General features: G+C 42.4%; 2 protein-coding genes across 5 annotated transcripts in view; both read right to left on the reverse strand.

The window, feature by feature from the left end:
• SHANK2 (SH3 and multiple ankyrin repeat domains 2) overlaps positions 1–19,539 on the reverse strand; it is a 613,416-nt gene that overhangs the window by 538,432 nt on the left and 55,445 nt on the right. For 3 of the 4 annotated variants that reach the window (XM_073347893.1, XM_073347892.1, XM_073347890.1), the window contains exon 3: positions 19,087–19,156. The exons of the other annotated variant lie outside the window; for it this stretch is intronic. The gene's annotated coding sequence lies outside the window, so the exon portion shown is untranslated. The remainder of the gene's footprint in view (positions 1–19,086; positions 19,157–19,539) is intronic. 4 annotated transcript variants of the gene reach the window in all.
• LOC140912807 (myb/SANT-like DNA-binding domain-containing protein 7) lies at positions 12,259–14,140 on the reverse strand. Its single transcript, XM_073347897.1, has 2 exons — positions 13,309–14,140; positions 12,259–12,760 (listed from the first exon to the last, which is right to left on the reverse strand). Exons 1-2 carry the CDS (start codon positions 13,889–13,891, stop codon positions 12,669–12,671), a joined length of 675 nt encoding a protein of 224 aa, XP_073203998.1. The 5' UTR covers positions 13,892–14,140; the 3' UTR covers positions 12,259–12,668.

The raw sequence follows: 19,539 nt of genomic DNA on the forward strand, positions 1-19,539 counted from the left end.
ACTGTAGAAAGAGAATGAATCCACTATTCTAAACTTTAACTTTAGAATAAAGCTTTGAGCAGTTTTCATAAGCTCAAGTAAATTTTCAAAAAATGCCTGTGACTTAGGTACCTAAGACCTATTTTCAAAGGTGCCTTAAGCACTTAGGCTCCTACGTCTCATTAATTTTCAATTAGACTTGAAGGACCTAAGCTGCTTTATTAAAATGGAACCTGGGCTCCTAAGTCACTTGGGTATGTCTACACTGCAGCTGGGAGATGTGATTCCCAGCACGGAGAGACAGACTCAGGCTAGCTCAGCTCAAGAAAGTATGCTAAAAATGGATGTTGCAGCACTATTGGTGGCGACAGCTAGCTTCCCAATCCCCTTGATCTGAGCATAGGTGGCAAGCCCAAGATGCTGCCCATGCTGCAATGTCCACACTGCCATGCTGCCTTGAGTTGAGCAAACAGGAGTCTACCTACCTTCAATGGAAATCACACCTCCCAGCTGTAGTGTAGACATGCCCTTTAGTGCTTTTGAAAATGTTACCCTGAATCTTTATGTTTACTAAATAATAGGTGATGGGTCCATTTAGACTTTTTATTTTTTGTTTTATAAACCTCTAGAGTACGAATGGTGACCAATCACATCTAATAACCAACAATATCCTTATAATATAGCTATAGAATCTACATCAATCAATAGGCCAGACAGATAGCAGAGCTAGAAAAAATTACTGTAGACCGGTTCCTATCAAGTTTCTTTCAGTTTCTTATCCCTCTATTCTGGCTAGAGATATGTACAAACTACTGGCCCAATCGTGAAGTCCTAGTATATTCAAAATTCCCCATTGATTTCAGTGAAAGTTTTGTGCCCATAAGGATTAGGTACTAGCTTCCCGTTCCCATTCTGTATTTGGAGTCTGTAGTCAGGAGATATAGATTTGCTTTCATGATTTTTAAAGTACCTTGATTTCTAGGTGAGTTAAATTTTTGACTGATTAGTTATTCTTTCTGGCTCCATAAACCTAGGTCCTGCAAGTTATAGTACTTCTTCCAGATACTATTTATGGAATGCTAGCAGTATGCTTGGCACTGTAAAGAACACAGAGGAAAATCAATGCGCTCATAGTCACAAGGAGCTTACAGCCTAAGGCTATGTCTACACTACACTACAATGTTGTTCAGGGGTGTGAATAAACCACCTCCTGAATGACATAAGTTACACCAACATAAGCGCTTGTGTGCACAGCACTACGCTGGCAGGAAAGATTCTCCTGTCAACACAGCTTCTGCCGCTTGCAGAGGTGTTTTTTTTATGCTGACATGGTTTTTTTATGCTCTCTCTCATTAGCATTGAGCGTCTTCCCGAGACACGCTGCAGTGCCTCAGCTGCACTGTACGTGTAGACATGCCCTAAGATGACCAGAAATTCAAATTAAAAAAAAATCCATTTGGTGACCAGAAGACAGATTTCTACTCAGTGCAGAGTTTGGTTTGGTTTGATTTTGTTTCAAAATTCAGGGGAGCATTTTAGCATGTGCTTAACTTTAAGCATGTTTACACAGTTAAGCACATGCTTAATTGTTCTTCTGAACAGCACTGAACTTAAGTGTGTAATTTTGTGTTTTCATGCATCAGAATCCAGGAGAGGGAGACTATTCAATGTACAAAGGTATAAAGACAAGTCTGGGAGAAGGATACAGAGGCAAGTGGCTTGTTCCATGCAAAGGAGCAAAGAGGGTGGAGGAGGAGATGAAATCAAATCTGTACATGGCAGCAGAGATATCCAAGGCCTTAAAGACAGTGGAACGTGAAGCTGAAGGCAAGATGGAGGCAATGTAAAGATACAGCATAGAGAGTGATATAATCAAGGTAGTGAAAAAAATGACATTTTGCTCCTTTTGGCTTATACTATTTCTCTCTTTAAATCAAACTTCATCTTTAGATAAACTATACTAAGTATTCATAAAGAGTAATTATAGTGACTCTTGTACTAAAGGCCACCTCCCTCTGGAAACCCTATGTCTTAAGTGCCTTCTTTTAAGTAAACATGCTTTCCAGCACATTTTGTTTGACCTTTAGTTAAAGGCCACCTGTTTTACACAATCAACTTTGACTGGTCCCTTGGGTTAACTCAAAGCAGGTTTCACTGTGGTAATTCGAGGTCTGTGTTCATTTCCATGGCAGTTTAGTTATGGTCTCTGATTTTCAGCCTCCATTTGCCAATAAACAAACAAAACAAACAGAGATGTTCATAAGTAAATTCCTTTGAATGAGTCTATATCATATCTTCCAAGGATCTTAGGCATGTTTCTGTGCTATGCTCTAGAAATGTAACAGTGTTAACAAATTAGATGATATATGAAAATTACTGCATTTTGATTGATTGCATGAATTCCAATAAAGCTATTATTCATACACCCAAAGATAAAAGTGTAATAGTTTTTTTTTTCCCCCGGACCTCCTAAAGTATCTACCTTCTATAATGTTAGCTTCAAAAGAAAAATTGCACTTCTGAAATTAATGTCCACAACACAAAACTTTTCATATGTTTCTGCATCTAATTATATATATAGTGACTTTAGTACATTTGCAAATGCATTAACCTTCAACTCAAACAATATACACCTCTCTATTCAATACATTTTGATGTTTTAATCAACCTCCTTAGAAAAATTCTTCAAAAGTTTAAAAAGACAAAGAATATAACACTTCTCAATTTATATACAGCTACCAATGTTTTATTTTGTTCATGAAAAGACCCCTAAGACAATGGATGCTTATAGTTTATCTACAAAACCCTGGACTGAAGATCTTAAAAGGTGCATAGCTATCAACATACAAAAGAGTTTGTGTTTTATTAACTCAATATGATTTTTTCCTCAGCTATTTAAAAGGAGAATCTTACTGTATGAATAGTTAGCTATTCACAGTTCTCTGTAAGTGAAGTTGAAGTAATACACTACTTTGATTTTAAAAGTGCCTTTTCCCTTCTTATTTATATAGTAATAGACAAAGTATAATTCTCTCTCTGGAAAAAGTTCATTTTCCCTTCATTACCTGCATAATGTAAGCATTTTCGGAAAGCAATATTATCTTCCAGCCTCTGTCTGCACTTGGCTACGTAAATATCAAAAAGACTTTAATATGTGGAAGGCAAAGGACACAAGAGAATTAAAAAAGATTAACAACAGGAGAGGAAAAAAAACAGAGCTTATTGAAGATATTGACCTCGAGTCCAGCTCCCTGGCGTGCAGAATAGCTCAGTTGCTTACTAATTTACTATTTGTGCTTAGTGTATCTGTTTTTTTCCCCCATCATCGTCCACAAGAAAAACATTTTTTGTGATATGTCAAATACAAAGGTAATTAAATTTTATTAGAGAAATACTGTTTCTGCCTTGTTACATAGATTAGATCAAGGCACTTAACACAAGAAGATTCTCTTTTTTTCCAGCATATGGGTAAGATGATTCCATCATTTGTGGCTTGTTATATATTAAAGTTTTACCTGAACTGACTTCTTTGTGTTTTTGATTAGGTTCTTCTTTTATTTATTTGCTGCTTAGCCAAAAACATTGTTATTTCTTATCATTTACAATGTTTTGGTCCGAACAAGACTTTCCCATTTAGGACAAAGGAAACTTCAAAATGATACTCTATTTTTGCTTTGTAGGATTACAGATATCTTATGTATTAACTGGAACTGACCAGTAAAATTCAGATGAAATATTTTTTGTTGAAATTTGCTGATTCATTGAAATCTAACCTATTTTTTCAGAGACACATGAATTTTAATAAGGTTTTTCTGAAATCCAGGTAGAGTTCCATCAGAAACCTGCCTGGTTTCTTGCCAGCTTTCCTACTTTGCTCCTTGGTACCCTGCCGGGTTTGCCTCATGACCAGGAACCCCAGGGCTTCCAAGATCTGCAGCAACCTGCATGTAGACTGTCCCAAACCCAGGGCTCTATTTCCTTTACTGGATAATTTGAAATTTTTTGTTTTCTTTCTGAGTTGCAACCAATCCAAATTTTGAAGTATAGAACTCCTCCACTCAGGCCCATCTATGTTAGTTAATAATAGAGATGTGTGGAGAAAGATAATTCTCATGCCAATTTCAAACCCAACCACGGCACCACTCAAAATATGGGTTAATTTGGATCATTATTATTAGGTGTATTGTAGTAATGCTTAGATGCCTCTACTGAGATCAAGACTATTGTCTACACAATGTACAAGGCTAGGGCTAGAATATGACCCTTCCAGATTGCTCATGCAGGGGAGTAAGTTGATATCATGGGTGGCAGTGCATAAACTGCTGAGTCACTAATCCCCTTTCTACATAGTAAGGTGGACAAGAGTGAGGAGCCAGCCCTGTTCCCCCAACACATTGGTGAGCACTCCTGAACCAGCATGGAGGGGAAAATAGCTGTGCTATGAAAAAAGGCTGGCAGAGCTTACTTCCCCCTGTGAAGCAAGGGGAAAGCCACAACTAAATTGTAGCTCTGGGTACATCTACACTGGAAAAAAACAACAACGCAGCAGCAAGTCTCAGAGCCTAGGACAACTGACTCGGGCTCACGCTGTGAGGCCAAAAATAGCAGCATAGTCGTTTGGAATTGGACTGGAGCTTTGGCTTTGATACCCTTCTCCCTCGTTGGGTTTCAGAGCTCAGCTCTAGCCCAGGCCTGAATGTCTACACTATTATTTTTAGCCCCATAGCACGAGCCCCACGAGCCCTAGTCAGATGACCTGGGCTCTGAGACTCGCTGCTGTGGATTTTATTTATTTTTTTGTAGCGTAGACATGCAATTAGAGCCATAATTCAGTATTTGCTCTGCCCCTTACTTAAAGCAGATTGTGAGATTACAATCTAGCTCATAGTAAGGGACAGCCCCTGCCCCTAAGAGTTTACACTCTAAATATACAAGACAGACAAAGGTGGGAAAGAGGCAGAATTACTATCCCCATTTCACAGACGGTGACTAAGGCACAACAAGATTAAATAGTTGCCCAAGGTCACCGAGGAAGTCTGTGGCAGCACTGGCCATTGAAACCAGATCTCCAGGATTTTGATTCAGGGCATAAAAAGATAACACTCCCATCTTTAAATGCTACCCAGCCAGGCAAGTTCCAACGCAGGTCCAAAAACACTGGTGAAATTAACAGAGTATATCTCTAGCTAGATTTGCTTACTATCTTCAATAACCAGACTAAGCAATGTTCACTTTTTAGTAGAGAAAAGTAGTGAATGAGATTTATGTATATAGCTGGTATGCAGACAAAATAGAGACCTAGAAAATAAAATAAAATGATACAAGTATTTACAAACAAAGCAGGATTTGCAACAAACTCTTTAAGCCTTCACTGGCTTAACTGCCAGATATAGTTTTGCATTTAACATTAAAAATAAATAACAGACCAGCTTGCACGATGATATTCCTTAGCATTCCTTCAAGGATAATTCTCTCCTCTGCATTAGACAGAAACCACACGAACATGCCCAACCCAAGAACTGCAGAACTATCAGATCAAAGCACCAGACCTTTTCAGTGAGTTATAATAGCTTTGGCTCAGGGATTTAGATTATTCTGAACCATTCCTCCTCCATTGTAGCACACGGCAAAAAAAAGGTAACTCTATCCTATACTGCTGTCAGCCTACCATAAAGCTTCCAGGGTTTTGTCAACATAGTCAAGTTTTAGGTGACCGAACAGAAAACAAAAGCTGAAATTTTGCATGTGACAAAAGGTTTCAATGCAATTTAACTATGAAAGAAGGTATGTGGTTTAAGAGGGTCATTTTTCTTCCCTGCCGATCACATAACACAAGAGCTAAACAAACAATAAAAACAATACTTAGCTCTTTATTTAGAACTTTACATTTGGAGATCCCAGTGCTTTTCAGAGGAAAAGAAATATAATCATCCCCATTTTACACATGGGGAAACTGACAAACAGAGAGGTGAAGTAATTCACCTGAAGTCGCACAACGGGGTGTTGGCACAACCAGAAATAAATATCAGCTTCCCTTGAACATAGTGGGCTGGATTCATAGCTGTGCCTCCAGGAGGTGTAGCACGTAAGACATAGCCCAGTGGAGTGGCAGGGACAATAGTAGCTTATGTGCCATCCTAATTTTGGGCTGCTCCAGGAGCCAAAAAATCCTTGAAGTAAGTTACAACAGCTCCAGGAAGCCCATCTCGGGTTACACTGCAGCCCAGAATCTCTACGGAACTGGGGTTGCCAACTTTCTAATCCTACAAAACCAAACACCCTAGCCCCACTCCTTCCCCAAGGCAACACCCCCTGCTCCCCCCTTCCCCAAGGCCCTGTCCTGCTGCTCACTACATTCCCCTCCCTCTGTGACTCGCTCTCCCCCACCCTCACCATTTTCACAGGGGTGGGGTAGGGGGTTGGGGTCCAGAGGGGGTGAGGGCTCCATGGTGGGGTCAGAGATAAGGGGTTGGAGTGCAGGAGGGGGCTCTAGGCTGGGGGGTGGGACAGAGGGGTTCAGGGTGTGTGAGGGGGCTCTGGGCTGGTGGTTGGTGTGTGGTGAAGGCTCCGTCTGGGGGTGCAGGCTCTGGGGTGATGGGTCTATTTAGACTTTTTATTTTTTGTATTTATAACTCAGCAACACAGGAGACTGACAGGAGAACTCGAGGGACAGGTGTAGGACAAGAAATATTTTTTACTCATGTATTTATTTGTAATTGACTAGATTTCATGTTGATGGTACCCCTTTAAAGCCTGATTAGGTGAATTCATTACCATTTGTGATTTCATGAAAGAACACTTAGGAAATTCAAACAAGTGAAATTATAACAGGCTAATCAAGGAATGCAAAGGGAATATAAAAACCCTTGAAAAATCTTGATTGAATCACAATCTAAAATATTCTTAACAACGGGTCACACAAATTAAGCAAAATCAGACTCCAGGACTACAAATATAAGCCTTTACCAGCACAAACCTAATAACAGTTACAGAGATCTTTCTAAATCATATGTAAGTGATGAACATAGCTGATCATACAGGACCTTACACCCAGAAGCCTCTGTTATAACAGCTGTCATAAGAGTAAGCTGCATTAAGAAGAGATGCACTGACCAAGCAGTGATGCCTATGGATACTGTGCTTTTGAAGGGCATGGTTCTTTAAGAGTGCACGGGGAGCACAGAGACGGGCACCACATAACAGAACAATCAGGAGGAAATTCAGTGCACTGAAATACATGGCATTTCCTTTCCCCTAGACAGATTTCTTTCATGAAGGTGCAAATCCAGCCTACGATTTTTAACCTGATTCTGTCCCTTTTGTAGTATCTCTTGTAGTAGAGAATAAACCTGGTTCAAATGATGATTCTGGTTACAGATAGGCCCAGTAATTCTTCTCCCTGGCTCTCAAAACTTCCAGATTGACCAACACAAGCCTGAGCTACCTAATGGCTCTGCACTCTAGATGAAATCCTGAACCATTGAAGGTGAAGAAGTTTGCCATCAGGGTTAGAATATCTGGATGAGTGTTTATTTTAATATATATGACAGAAAGAAAGACTGAAGTTTTGCAAAAAGAAAAGGAGTACTTGTGGCACCTTAGAGACTAACAAATTTGTTTTTTCCTTGTGGCACCTCCTTTTCTTTTTGCGAATACAGACTAACACGGCTGCTACTCTGAAACCTGTGAAGTTTTGGGGATCAACCCAGACCAGTGCGGGGATGTGTCACCATCTACTCTGCAACTCTGCGTGCCTTAAATGCTGTGCTGCTGTGACTCATGGCCCATACACCAACTGCCACCATGCAGGTCACACCCTAGCTTCTACCACCCAGTTACTGTTTGCAGAGTGACACTAACACCACTGCCTCAGCCATGATTTTCCCCAGCACCATCTCCCCGCAGTGTCCAGCCCTCTCCTAGAACACTCACAGAAGTAAAGTTTTTTGCTCCTTTAAAGAGTCAATACAATACTGCTCATTAATTCAACTGAGGTTTGACAAACAATCTTATTTTAATCACAGCACTGAACTGATTTATAGTAAAACAAGTTTATTAAATAAAAAATAGATGTAAGTTCAGGTTCAAGGGATAAAGGCTTGGTCTACACTACCAACTTACGTTGGTATAATTGTTGGTGTAGATATCACTATGTCAATGGGAGATCTTCTCCCATTGCTATAGCTACCGCCTCTTGGGGAGGTGGAGTGCCTACGTCAATGGGAGAAGCTCTCCTATTGGCGAAGGCAGCATCTTCACTAAGCGCTACAGCGGCACAGCTCCACCAGTGCAGCTGTGCCACTGCAGCATTGTAAGTGTAGACAAGCCCAGAGATTAGAGGGTTACAAACAAACAGAAGTAAAAATACACTTTCTAATGGCTAAGACCTAACTTAATAAACTACTGTCTTTCTTCAAGGTAGTTTCCTCACCAATTTTCCTTTTCCAGCAAAGATTGCCTGGCTCTTAGCCAGATTTCCCATAGAGTCATACTGGTTTTCCATGTCTCCTGAGGTGTAAGATAACTTAGGGTTTCACTACCCCTGCTATATAAACCAGTAAACCTTTGAAATGTATTGTTCTTAAATGTATCCCCAGATAGAGTTCCTTTTTCCTGCTTGGTGTGGAACCATGCTGTCTGGTGTAGACTCCATGCGGTCTTCTCCCCATGGGTGATTTTTACACTGCAAATGACCACTTTCTGCAACCTCCGATACAAATGAATAGCCCACTGAATTTGGCCACTCCTGGTTTGAGGTGTTGGCCTCTTTTTTTTTTTTTTTTTTTTTGGAGAAAACCTGTTTATCAACTCCCCCTTGACATGCCTGGTTTAAACACATTATAGTATAATTCCATCACCTCTATATAATCCTTTGAGGGTTCACAGTACATACATCACACCAGAATATTAATGATCAGTGAGTTATTAGTTTTTAATGACATATTATATGACACCTTTTACACACATTATAAAAATAGTGACTTGGGATACACTGAACTGGTCAGACCAACTGAAATTCACTGCTAGATACCAGAGACCTCTTGCCTTCTATCACAGAGATCCTTTTTTAGGATCACAATAACATAATGCAAATGTAGTCTTTATTATGTGCGGTTGGTATGGTATTTCATCTTAATGATGTAATAAAGCCCTCATGCACTCCCACAAAGTTTAAATTTTTAGATGAACAGAAAAATGTCTGAACATGGGCACAGGAGGAACGGAGGGTGTGACACTTGTATAATTTAGCCTAAGAAACTGGAATACACAGGAGTAAAATGTATATCAGGGAATTTTCTAACACAATCTATGAACCACTTTCAGTAATGGAAGGTGAAAAAGAAGTGCAGTATGACTACGTAAAGGAACATTAGTGGTATTAAGAATTATTTTTATTATCTAAAAGTGTATTTCATGCACTGATAGAAGTTTTACACATACCTATGATTCATTATAGATCAAATATCCTTATTTTACACTGGGTATATTTTTTTACACAGTAAGTGCTATGGGGAAATAAAGACAGAATCTCGGGTATGTCTACACTACGAAATCAGGTCGAATTTATAGAAGTCGGTTTTTTAGAAATCGGTTTTATATATTCGAGTGTCTGTGTCCCCACAGAAAATGCTCTAAGTGCATTAAGTGCATTAACTTGGCGGAGTGCTTCCACAGTACCGAGGCTAGTGTCGACTTCCGGAGTGTTGCACTGTGGGTAGCTATCCCACAGTTCCCGCAGTCTCCGCTGCCCATTGGAATTCTGGGTTGAGATCCCAATGCCTGATGGGGCTAAAACATTGTCGCAGGTGGTTCTGGATACATATCGTCAGGCCCCCGTTCCCTCCCTCCCTCCCTCCGTGAAAGCAAGGGCAGACAATCGTTTCGCGCCTTTTTTCCTGAGTTACCTGTGCAGACGCCATACCACGGCAAGCATGGAGCCCGCTCAGGTAACCCTCACCCTATGTCTCCTGGATGCTGGCAGACGTGGTACTGCATTGCTACACAGTAGCAGCAACCCATTGCCTTGTGGCAGCAGATGGTACAGTACACTTGTAGCTGTCCTCGTCATGTCCGAGGTGCTCCTGGCCACGTCGGCCAGGAGCGCCTGGGCAGACATGGGCGCAGGGACTAAATTTGGAGTGACTCGACCAGGTCATTCTCTTTAGTCCTGCAGTCAGTCCTATTGAACCGTCTTATGGTGAGCAGGCAGGCGATAAGGATTGCTAGCAGTCCTATTGCATCATCTTCTGCCGGGCAGCCATAAGATGTGGATGGCATGCAGTCCTTCTGCACTGTCTGCGGCCAGCAAAAGATGTAAAAGATAGATGGAGTGGATCAAAACAAGAAATAGACCAGATTTGTTTTGTACTCATTTGCTTCCCCCTCTCCCCCGTCTAGGGGACTCATTCCTCTAGGTCACACTGCAGTCACTCACAGAGAAGGTGCAGCAAGGTAAATCTAGCCATGTATCAATCAGAGGCCAGACTAACCTCATTGTTCCAATAAGAACAATAACTTAGGTGCACCATTTCTTATTGGAACCCTCAGTGAAGTCCCGCCTGAAATACTCCTTGATGTAAAGCCACCCCCTTTGTTGATTTTAGCTCCCTGAAGCCAACCCTGTAAGCCATGTCGTCAGTCGCCCCTCCCTCTGTCAGAGCAACAGCAGACAATCGTTCCGCGCCTTTTTTCTGTGCGGACGCCATACCAAGGCAAGCATGGAGGCCGCTCAGCTCACTTTGGCAATTAGGAGCACATTAAACACCACACACATTATCCAGCAGTATATGCAGCACCAGAACCTGGCAAAGCGATACCGGGCGAGGAGGCGACGTCAGCGCGGTCACGTGAGTGGTCAGGACATGGACACAGATTTCTCTGAAAGCCTGGGCCCTGCCAATGCATGCATCATGGTGCTAATGGGGCGGGTTCATGCTGTGGAACGCCGATTCTTGGCTCGGGAAACAAGCACAGACTGGTGGGACCGCATAGTGTTGCGGGTCTGGGACGATTCCCAGTGGCTGCGAAACTTTCGCATGCATAGGGGCACTTTCATGGAACTTTGTGACTTGCTTTCCCCTGCCCTGAAGCGCATGAATACCAAGATGAGAGCAGCCCTCACAGTTGAGAAGCGAGTGGCGATAGCCCTGTGGAAGCTTGCAACGCCAAACAGCTACCGGTCAGTTGGGAATCAATTTGGAGTGGGCAAATCTACTCTTGGAGCTGCTGTGATGCAAGTAGCCCACGCAATCAAAGATCTGCTGATATCAAGGGTAGTGACCCTGGGAAATGTGCAGGTCATAGTGGATGGCTTTGCTGCAATGGGATTCCCTAACTGTGGTGGGGCCATAGACAGAACCTATATCCCTATCTTGGCACCGGAGCACCAAGCCGGCAAGTACATAAACCGCAAGGGGTACTTTTCAATAGTGCTGCAAGCTCTGGTGGATCACAAGGGACGTTTCACCAACATCAACGTAGGATGGCTGGGAAAGGTACATGATGCTCGCATCTTCAGGAACTCTGCTCTGTTTCAAAAGCTGCAGGAAGGGACTTTATTCCCAGACCAGAAAATAGCTGTTGGGGATGTTGAAATGCCTATAGTTATCCTTGGGGACCCAGCCTACCCCTTAATGCCATGGCTCATGAAGCCGTACACAGGCAGCCTGGACAGTAGTCAGGAGCTGTTCAGCTACAGACTGAGCAAGTGCTGAATGGTGGTAGAATGTGCATTTGGACGTTTAAAGGCACGCTGGCGCAGTTTACTGACTCGCTTAGACCTCAGCGAAACCAATATTCCCATTGTTATTACTGCTTGCTGTGTGCTCCACAATATCTGTGAGAGTAAGGGGGAGACGTTTATGGCAGGGTGGGAGGTTGAGGCAAATCGCCTGGCTGCTGGTTACGCACAGCCGGACACCAGGGCGGTTAGAAGAGCACAGGAGGGAGCGGTATGCATCAGAGAAGCTTTGAAAACCAGTTTCATGACTGGCCAGGCTACGGTGTGAAAGTTCTCTTTGTTTCTCCTTGATGAAACCCCCCGCCCCTTGGTTCACTCTACTTCCCTGCAAGCTAACCACCCTCCCCTCCTCCCTTTAATCACCGCTTGCAGAGGCAATAAAGTTATTGTTGCTTCACATTCATGCATTCTTTATTCATTCCTCACACAAATAGGGGGATGACTACCAACGTAGCCCAGGAGGGGTGGTGGAGGAGGGAAGGAAAATGCCACACAGCACTTTAAAAGTTTACAACTTTAAAATTTATTGAATGCCAGCCTTCTTTTTTTTGGGCAATCCTCTGTGGCGGAGTGGCTGGTTGGCCGGTGGCCCCCCCACCGCGTTCTTGGGCGTCTGGGTGTGGAGGCTATGGAACTTGGGGAGGAGGGCGGTTGGTTACACAGGGGCTGTAGTGGCAGTCTGTGCTCCAGCTGCCTTTGCTGCAGCTCAACCATACACTGGAGCATACTGGTTTGGTCCTTCAGCAGCCTCAGCATTGAATCCTGCCTCCTCTCATCACGCTGCCGCCACATTTGAGCTTCAGCCCTGTCTTCAGCCCGCCACTTACTCTCTTCAGCCCGCCACCTCTCCTCCTGGTCATTTTGTGCTTTCCTGCACTCTGACATTATTTGCCTCCACGCATTCATCTGTGCTCTGTCAGTGTGGGAGGACAGCATGAGCTCAGAGAGCTCATTTCATCACGAGTGCGTTTTTTTTTTTTTTTCTAATCTTCACTAGCCTCTGGGAAGGAGCAGATCCTGTGATCATTGAAACACAGGCAGCTGGTGGAGAAAAAAAAAGGGACAGCAGTATTTAAAAAGACACATTTTATAAAACAATGGCTACACTCTTTCAGGGTAAACCTTGCTGTTAACATTACATACATAGCACACATGCTTTCGTTACAAGGTTGCATTTTGCCTCCCCCCCACGTGGCTACCCCTTCAACCTCCCCCCTCCCCGTGGCTAACAGCGGGGAACATTTCTGTTCAGCCACAGGTAAACAGGAATGGGCTCCTCTGAGTGTCCCCTGAAGAAAAGCACCCTATTTCAACCAGGTGACCATGAATGATATCTCACTCTCCTGAGGATAACACAGAGAGATAAAGAACGGATGTTGTTTGAACGCCAGCAAACATACACTTCAATGTTTTGTTGTACAATGATTCCCGAGTACGTGTTACTGCCCTGGAGTGATAAAGTGTCCTACCATGGACTTTTGCAAAGGCTTTTGGGAGTACATCCAGGAGAGCCGCGAATGCCAGGGCAAATTAATCCTTTCACATGCTTGCTTTTAAACCATGTATAGTATTTTAAAAGGTACACTCACCGGAGGTCCCTTCTCCACCTGCCGGGTCCAGGAAGCAGCCTTGGGTGGGTTCGGGGGGTACTGGCTCCAGGTCCAGGGTGAGAAACAGTTCCTGGCTGTCGGGAAAACCGGTTTCTCCGCTTGCTTGCTGTGAGCTATCTACAACCTCATCATCATCATCATCTTCTTCATCCCCAAAACCTGCTTCTGTGTTGCCTCCATCTCCATTGAAGGAGTCAAACAACACGGCTGGGGTAGTGGTGGCTGAACCCCCTAAAATGGCATGCAGCTCATCATAGAAGTGGCATGGTTGGGGCTCTGACCCGGCGCAGCCATTCGCCTCTCTGGTTTTCTGGTAGGCTTGCCTCAGCTCCTTAAGTTTCACACGGCACTGCTTTGGGTCATTGTTATGGCCTCTGTCCTTCATGCCCTGGGAGATTTTGACAAAGGTTTTGGCATTTCGAAAACTGGAACTGAGTTCTAATAGCACGGATTCCTCTCCCCATACAGCGATCAGATCCCGTACCTCCCGTTCAGTCCATGCTGGAGCTCTTTTGCGATTCTGGGACTCCATCATGGTCACCTCTGCTGATGAGCTCTGCATGGTCACCTGCAGCTTGCCACGCTGGCCAAACAGGAAATGAGATTCAAAAGTTCGCGGTTCTTTTCCTGTCTACCTGGCCAGTGCATCTGAGTTGAGAGTGCTGTCCAGAGTGGTCACAATGGAGCACTCTAGGATAGTTTTTGGAGGCCAATACCGTCAAATTGTGTCCACAGTACCCCAAATTCGACCCGGCAAGGCCGATTTAAGCGCTAATCCACTTGTCAGGGGTGGAGTAAGGAAATCGATTTTAAGAGTCCTCTAAGTCGAAATAAAGGGCTTCATCGTGTGGACGGGTGCAGGTTTACTTCGATTTAATGCTGCTAAATTCGACCTTAAGTCCTAGTGTAGACCAGGGCTTAGTCAAAGCCAGAGACTAAAATAACACATTAAGCCAAAACCTCAAGATGCCTTAACTAAAAGTGATCTGAAAGGAATTTTTCACTTCTTCTGTAATATTCAATAAAAGTAGAATACAGTTGTTCAGTTCTCCCTCTTCAACTAAAAAAAAAAAAAAAAACCCGAAACAACTGTGACAAAGTTCCTCCTCTGCCTTGGTAGGTCCTGCGCTTTCTGGCGGATTTGCTCACCTCAGAAATTCACGGCAGCCTTCAGTTTGGCCGCTTTTGCTACAGGCTCAAACCTGCCATTCACACAGCTAACCTCATCACTGGCCAGCATTGGGGGAACAGAGAACAATCTCTTGTCCCACCTAGTGGGTCAGGGACGGGCCAGATCCCTGTCCAAATTAGACCTTCCCCTCTTGTGTCTCACAGACCAGGTCAACTCCTCCTGTGTCAGACAGGGAGTCGGGGGAATGGGGGGGAACACGGGCCCACCCTCTACACCATGTTCCAGCACAGGGCCCTGTGGATAGCAGCTGTCCACAATGTCTCCTGTATCAGCTGTGTGACAGCTACAACTCCCTGGGCTACTTTCCCATGGCCTCCCCCCAGCACCTTGTTTATCCTCACCGCAGGGCCTTCCTCCTGAAGTCTGAGAACACTTGTACTCCTCAGTCCTCCAGCAGCATGCCTTCTCACTCCCTGCTCCTTGCACGCCCCCCACTAACTGATGGGAGGTTCTTTTTAAAACAGGTGTCCTGATTAGCCTGCCTGCCATAATTGATTCTACTAAGTTCTTAATTGGCTACAGGTGTCTTAATTAGCTTGCCTGTCTTAGTTCGTTCTAGCAGGTTCCTGATTGCTGTAGGGCAGCCCCTGCTCTGGTCAGTCAGTGAACAGAAAACTATTCATCCAGTGGCCAGTATATTTGCCTGCTACCAGACTCCTGCACCCAACTGCTCTGGGTCTGTCACACAACCTAAACTGAAAACACTACCTCAAATTGTCACCTATTCACCCCCACTACCGCATTTGAAGATTCTGTGCTTCCCTCACACTCAGGTCCCACCACTCCAGACTCCAGCCCGCCCAGAATCTTGTAGCCTGTCTTCTCACACAACCACAAAGAGCAACTTCATCACTCCCATCCTGAAATAAATCCACTGCCACCATATTCAGGGCAGAAGACAGTTTTAGTGTAACTCCAATGGAGCCAGTGAAGTTTCCCTAGCAAAGAATTTTGCTCCTGGTTTTTAAAACCTTAGGTGGACTTGCTCCAGCCTATCTTAAAGACCAGAGGCCTGTTCTGGCACTGCCACTGATTTTAAGCTGTTTTTTCTACCTCCTTCCTCTGCTTCTTTAGTGACATCCTCTTACTTGCCCCTTCCCACATATGGACCAATGTCAGTGTGCAAACCTTCTTCCTCTGCAGCCCCCAACATCTGCAACAGTCTCCTTCTAACTCCTCATTGACTTGCCATCAATTTTCAAAACTAATGTGAAAAACATAGCTTTCCTCCCTTACCTGTGCCTCCTTCTGCAAATGATTTTTCATTTATCATTGTCTTTGTATTATTTGACTCCATAAAGAATATTGATATAGAAAGCCTGATCCTGCACCTATTGTAGTCAAAAGGAAACTTATCACAGCGATTCCATAATTCATGTGAAATACCCTGTACAAAATAAAGTTATATTGTATTAAATACACCCAGCTATGTTTACCCAAAAGTAAATTATGACTAGCCCAATGATCCAGAACACAATGCCACGTAAAAGATGCAAAGCATCAGATCATGGACTCTAATTCCTCTAGCTATTCAAAGCTTAGAGCAACACAGCACTTAAGGAGAAGATTTATAGCCTATACCACACGTACCTGTACCTCTCCATTGCTTCTCATTATAAAGCAGCACGGCATTCTCATTTTTGACTGTCTGCTTTTCCCATTTGCAGTGATCATGAGTGCTATGAATGTGAATGGAGAGGAATGAGAAAAGGCACCCCAGAATTAGAAAGTAAGCAAAAGCCTTACACCATTACATCCAGTAAACTTCAAACTGTGCTTCTGTCTATTTTTGCTGCTTATATACCATCCAAATTACCTTCAGAGCAACCCCTGTACTTTGTGCCTCAGGCTTGATGGCTCAGCCATACACTGCTGAAGTCTTTCCATTCCCCCCAGAATATTTAGCACAGCTGAACAAATAATTAATAATGAATCTGAATTCATAATGAAATATTGCTTATTTTTCTCATTATGTTTGGAATCAGGCTGATTATTTCTGCTCACCCATCATGAGGTTTTCAAATCCATTGCATATTTGAAGATATATATACACCATATAGGTGGAGGTAGTATCCATTTGATACAGTAAATTATTTTAGGCTTGTGATAAATTGTGCATGTAAAACATATCACATACTAGTGGCCACATCACTGTCACACTAAGTCATCTTTCCTAGAGCTTGTATACACAATTTAGAAATTCACTTTCCATGAACATTTTTGCCAGCCAAATTTAATGATTCACATATTCACAGAAATAAATATGAGAAAGGCACGAAATTTGCCAAAGAGAATTAATTTTAAAATGTAAACAAATTTGTAAAAATGTTTTTGTATTATTACCACCTCTACTAATTTGCAGTCATATCTATCTTGTGTATTTATAGGCACCAAAACTGCAGTGTGTAGGCACCAATGCAATCAACCAATACACCTATAAATGAGTGAGTACTACAAAAACATTTTTCAAAGAATAATTCTAAATCCTACCAGTTGTCAGCCTACAGTGCCAACAACAACATACCAGAAATAGGGCTATAGCAATATATCCACTCTCTCAAATGATCCTCTAGAAAGAGCTGTGAGCAGCACAATGCAAACAAGAAATATATTATATACTAAATGTATCCAGGTTCAAGAAAATGAGACGGAAGAGAGTTAGAACAAAGAACGTTGAAAGAGGGATCTGTTGTGGTAGATAGCACCTCATAGATACTGTACAGGAAAACTTCATTTAGAAACACAGAGAAATTAGCATTAGAGTCCAACAGACCAAATTCTGCTCTCAAATATATCATGAAATGATGTTGCATGCTTTAACTTGTCTGTCAGCTTTTCTGAAGCACTCATCACCCTAGTATCTGGGGCCCTGATTGTCAAAGTGCACAATTTTACCGTTGTCTTCAATAGGAGCAGAAGCAGTGCCTACATGCTGTGCAAGGCAATTAAGGCAGAATTTGTCCTAATGTGAGTAGTCCACACAATTAAAAATGTTAAGAGTTAAAGGTTGACGTAATTATCTAAAAATTATAAAAGTCCGTAACACTGCAAAAGTCCTTTAAAACTAAGAAAAGAAAAGAAAAGAAAAGAAAAGAAAAGAAAAGAAAAGAACTGTCATCTTATTGTATGTATAAATGGGGTTTATTTTAAAGATTTTTAATTATTGTCAGTACCATATTTTAGACACTGCATTTGGAAAAGTTTACATGTACCCATTAGTTCTTACTAATTAAAAGCCTAGCTAAACAGAATTTCCCACTTAGCAGGCTTTTGAGGTACTGTCTTCTATGCTCTGTTTCTCCTCTTTCTGTGAGTCTCCAACCTTTCCTCCAAATTTTAAATCATTTAGTGTCACATTACACATCATACTGTGCCCGCTCCAGCATCTGTCTAATGCTAAACTATGTTTGAGAACATGGCAGATGTTCCTCCAGTGTTGTGGGGCCTTTATCATGACGCTGAGTTCCCAAGTGGCATTAACTGGCACAGGCTCCAGCAACATGAGAGCAGCATTATCAGGGAATTCTCAGTAAAAGTCCTATCCTATAGGACTCGGTTCCTCTGACTGTCCAAATTAAATCTAATTTAAATTGTCGTCTAGTTTTGTTCTTACTTTTTTGATTTCTGAGTTAAAATTGAAGTAAGTTCGTTCTGTGATGGCTGCACTATGAGTCCGTGAAATAAATATATTTATAATATATAACAGATGAAATAGTCATAGGTAGGCATGGGAGGCATAGCTGCAAAGATCCCTTAACTGTTTTAAAATATGTTCTCATTTAGAGAAGAAAGACAAATGTGTATAGAAACGAGAGGGGAACAAAGACAAACATAGGAAAGAGGAACATGGAAAAGAGACACAAAGAAGAAAAGTAAATGGGCAGGCTGGGAAGGCAGGCTGAACAGAAGATATCGAGGAGGATGGAATATGTATAGGAAAAGGGGATCCAGGGAACTTTCATGTGTAAAGTCAGTGGGGGCTCTACACTGGCGCAGTGGTCCACCCATACAGACGTTGCAAGACTGGGGCGTAAATGATCAATCATAATCAAATACAGAAGCCACTCAAATTCTTTACTAACCTCAACTTCAGCAGTGTACAATCAGTGTACGATTAACTCAGAAAAAAGACTAATTAGTTAAAAAATTTCAGTCATTTCCAAATAGTGGATAGCCCTTAAGCCCAGCTAGTAGGAAAGTTTAATGTTAGTTTACTCTTGTACTCTGTAATGTATACTTTAAAAGGTGGTGGTGGAAAAAGGAGAAGTATATTTGAAGATATATTAAAACTTTTTTTCTTTTAGAGTTAGCCTGAGAATTGTTCTGCTATAGGACCAAATTTTGTGTGGATAACAAAACTAAGCAGGTGGAAACAAAGAGTACATTTCCACTAGGGTTTTATTTTTGTCAGAGGGATACTCCCAATCCAGTTTTATTAACTCTGCTGCTGCTGCATGCCTTGAAATCAATGCTGAGAATCTTAGTGTACAATAGAGGAAAGAAAACCACAGACATGAATAAACACCAATGATTTGTCTGAAATAGCAGCCGATTGACAAACTTACCGTTTAGCACAGACATGGAGAGCAGCTACATCAAGTTCATCAGAATCTAAATCTCTTTCATTTCAGCTTTCTGTAAAAGGTACAGAGAGGCACAAAGAATGACACAGAGAGAAAAAAATTCAGCAGCCAAAAGACCACTCCTACTTTCTAAGATCTGTTTATAAAACAGGATGATTCACAGCACAAGAGAGCTAATGGCATGTTATACTGTAAAACACTGAGACAACTGTATAGCACACCACTCATCTCAAAAAATCACACCGAGTCCTAACATTTAAATATTACACACAAACTCTTAAGGGAGAGCCCTATCTTCATTTTGTGTCTGCTACAGCATCGAGTACATTCTTGCATATATTACAAAGTAACAACAGGTGGGTCAAGGAATTTGTATTCAGAAGTGGATTGAGATTAGATTGAGGTTTTGGTTCTAGACTGAGTCAGAGCTAGCAA

Source organism: Lepidochelys kempii, chromosome 6, assembly GCF_965140265.1.
Source record: "Lepidochelys kempii isolate rLepKem1 chromosome 6, rLepKem1.hap2, whole genome shotgun sequence".
Classification (NCBI taxonomy): domain Eukaryota; kingdom Metazoa; phylum Chordata; order Testudines; family Cheloniidae; genus Lepidochelys; species Lepidochelys kempii.

Excerpts from the sequence above, each read along its gene's own strand:
- LOC140912807 (XM_073347897.1), bottom strand. The coding sequence starts at position 13,891 with ATGCAGAGCTCATCAGCAGAGGTGACCATGATGGAGTCCCAGAATCGC. Across the intron at positions 12,761-13,308 it reads AGGTGGAGAAGGGACCTCCG|CTGCCTGTGTTTCAATGATC; the intron begins GTGAGTGTACCT and ends TTTCTCCACCAG.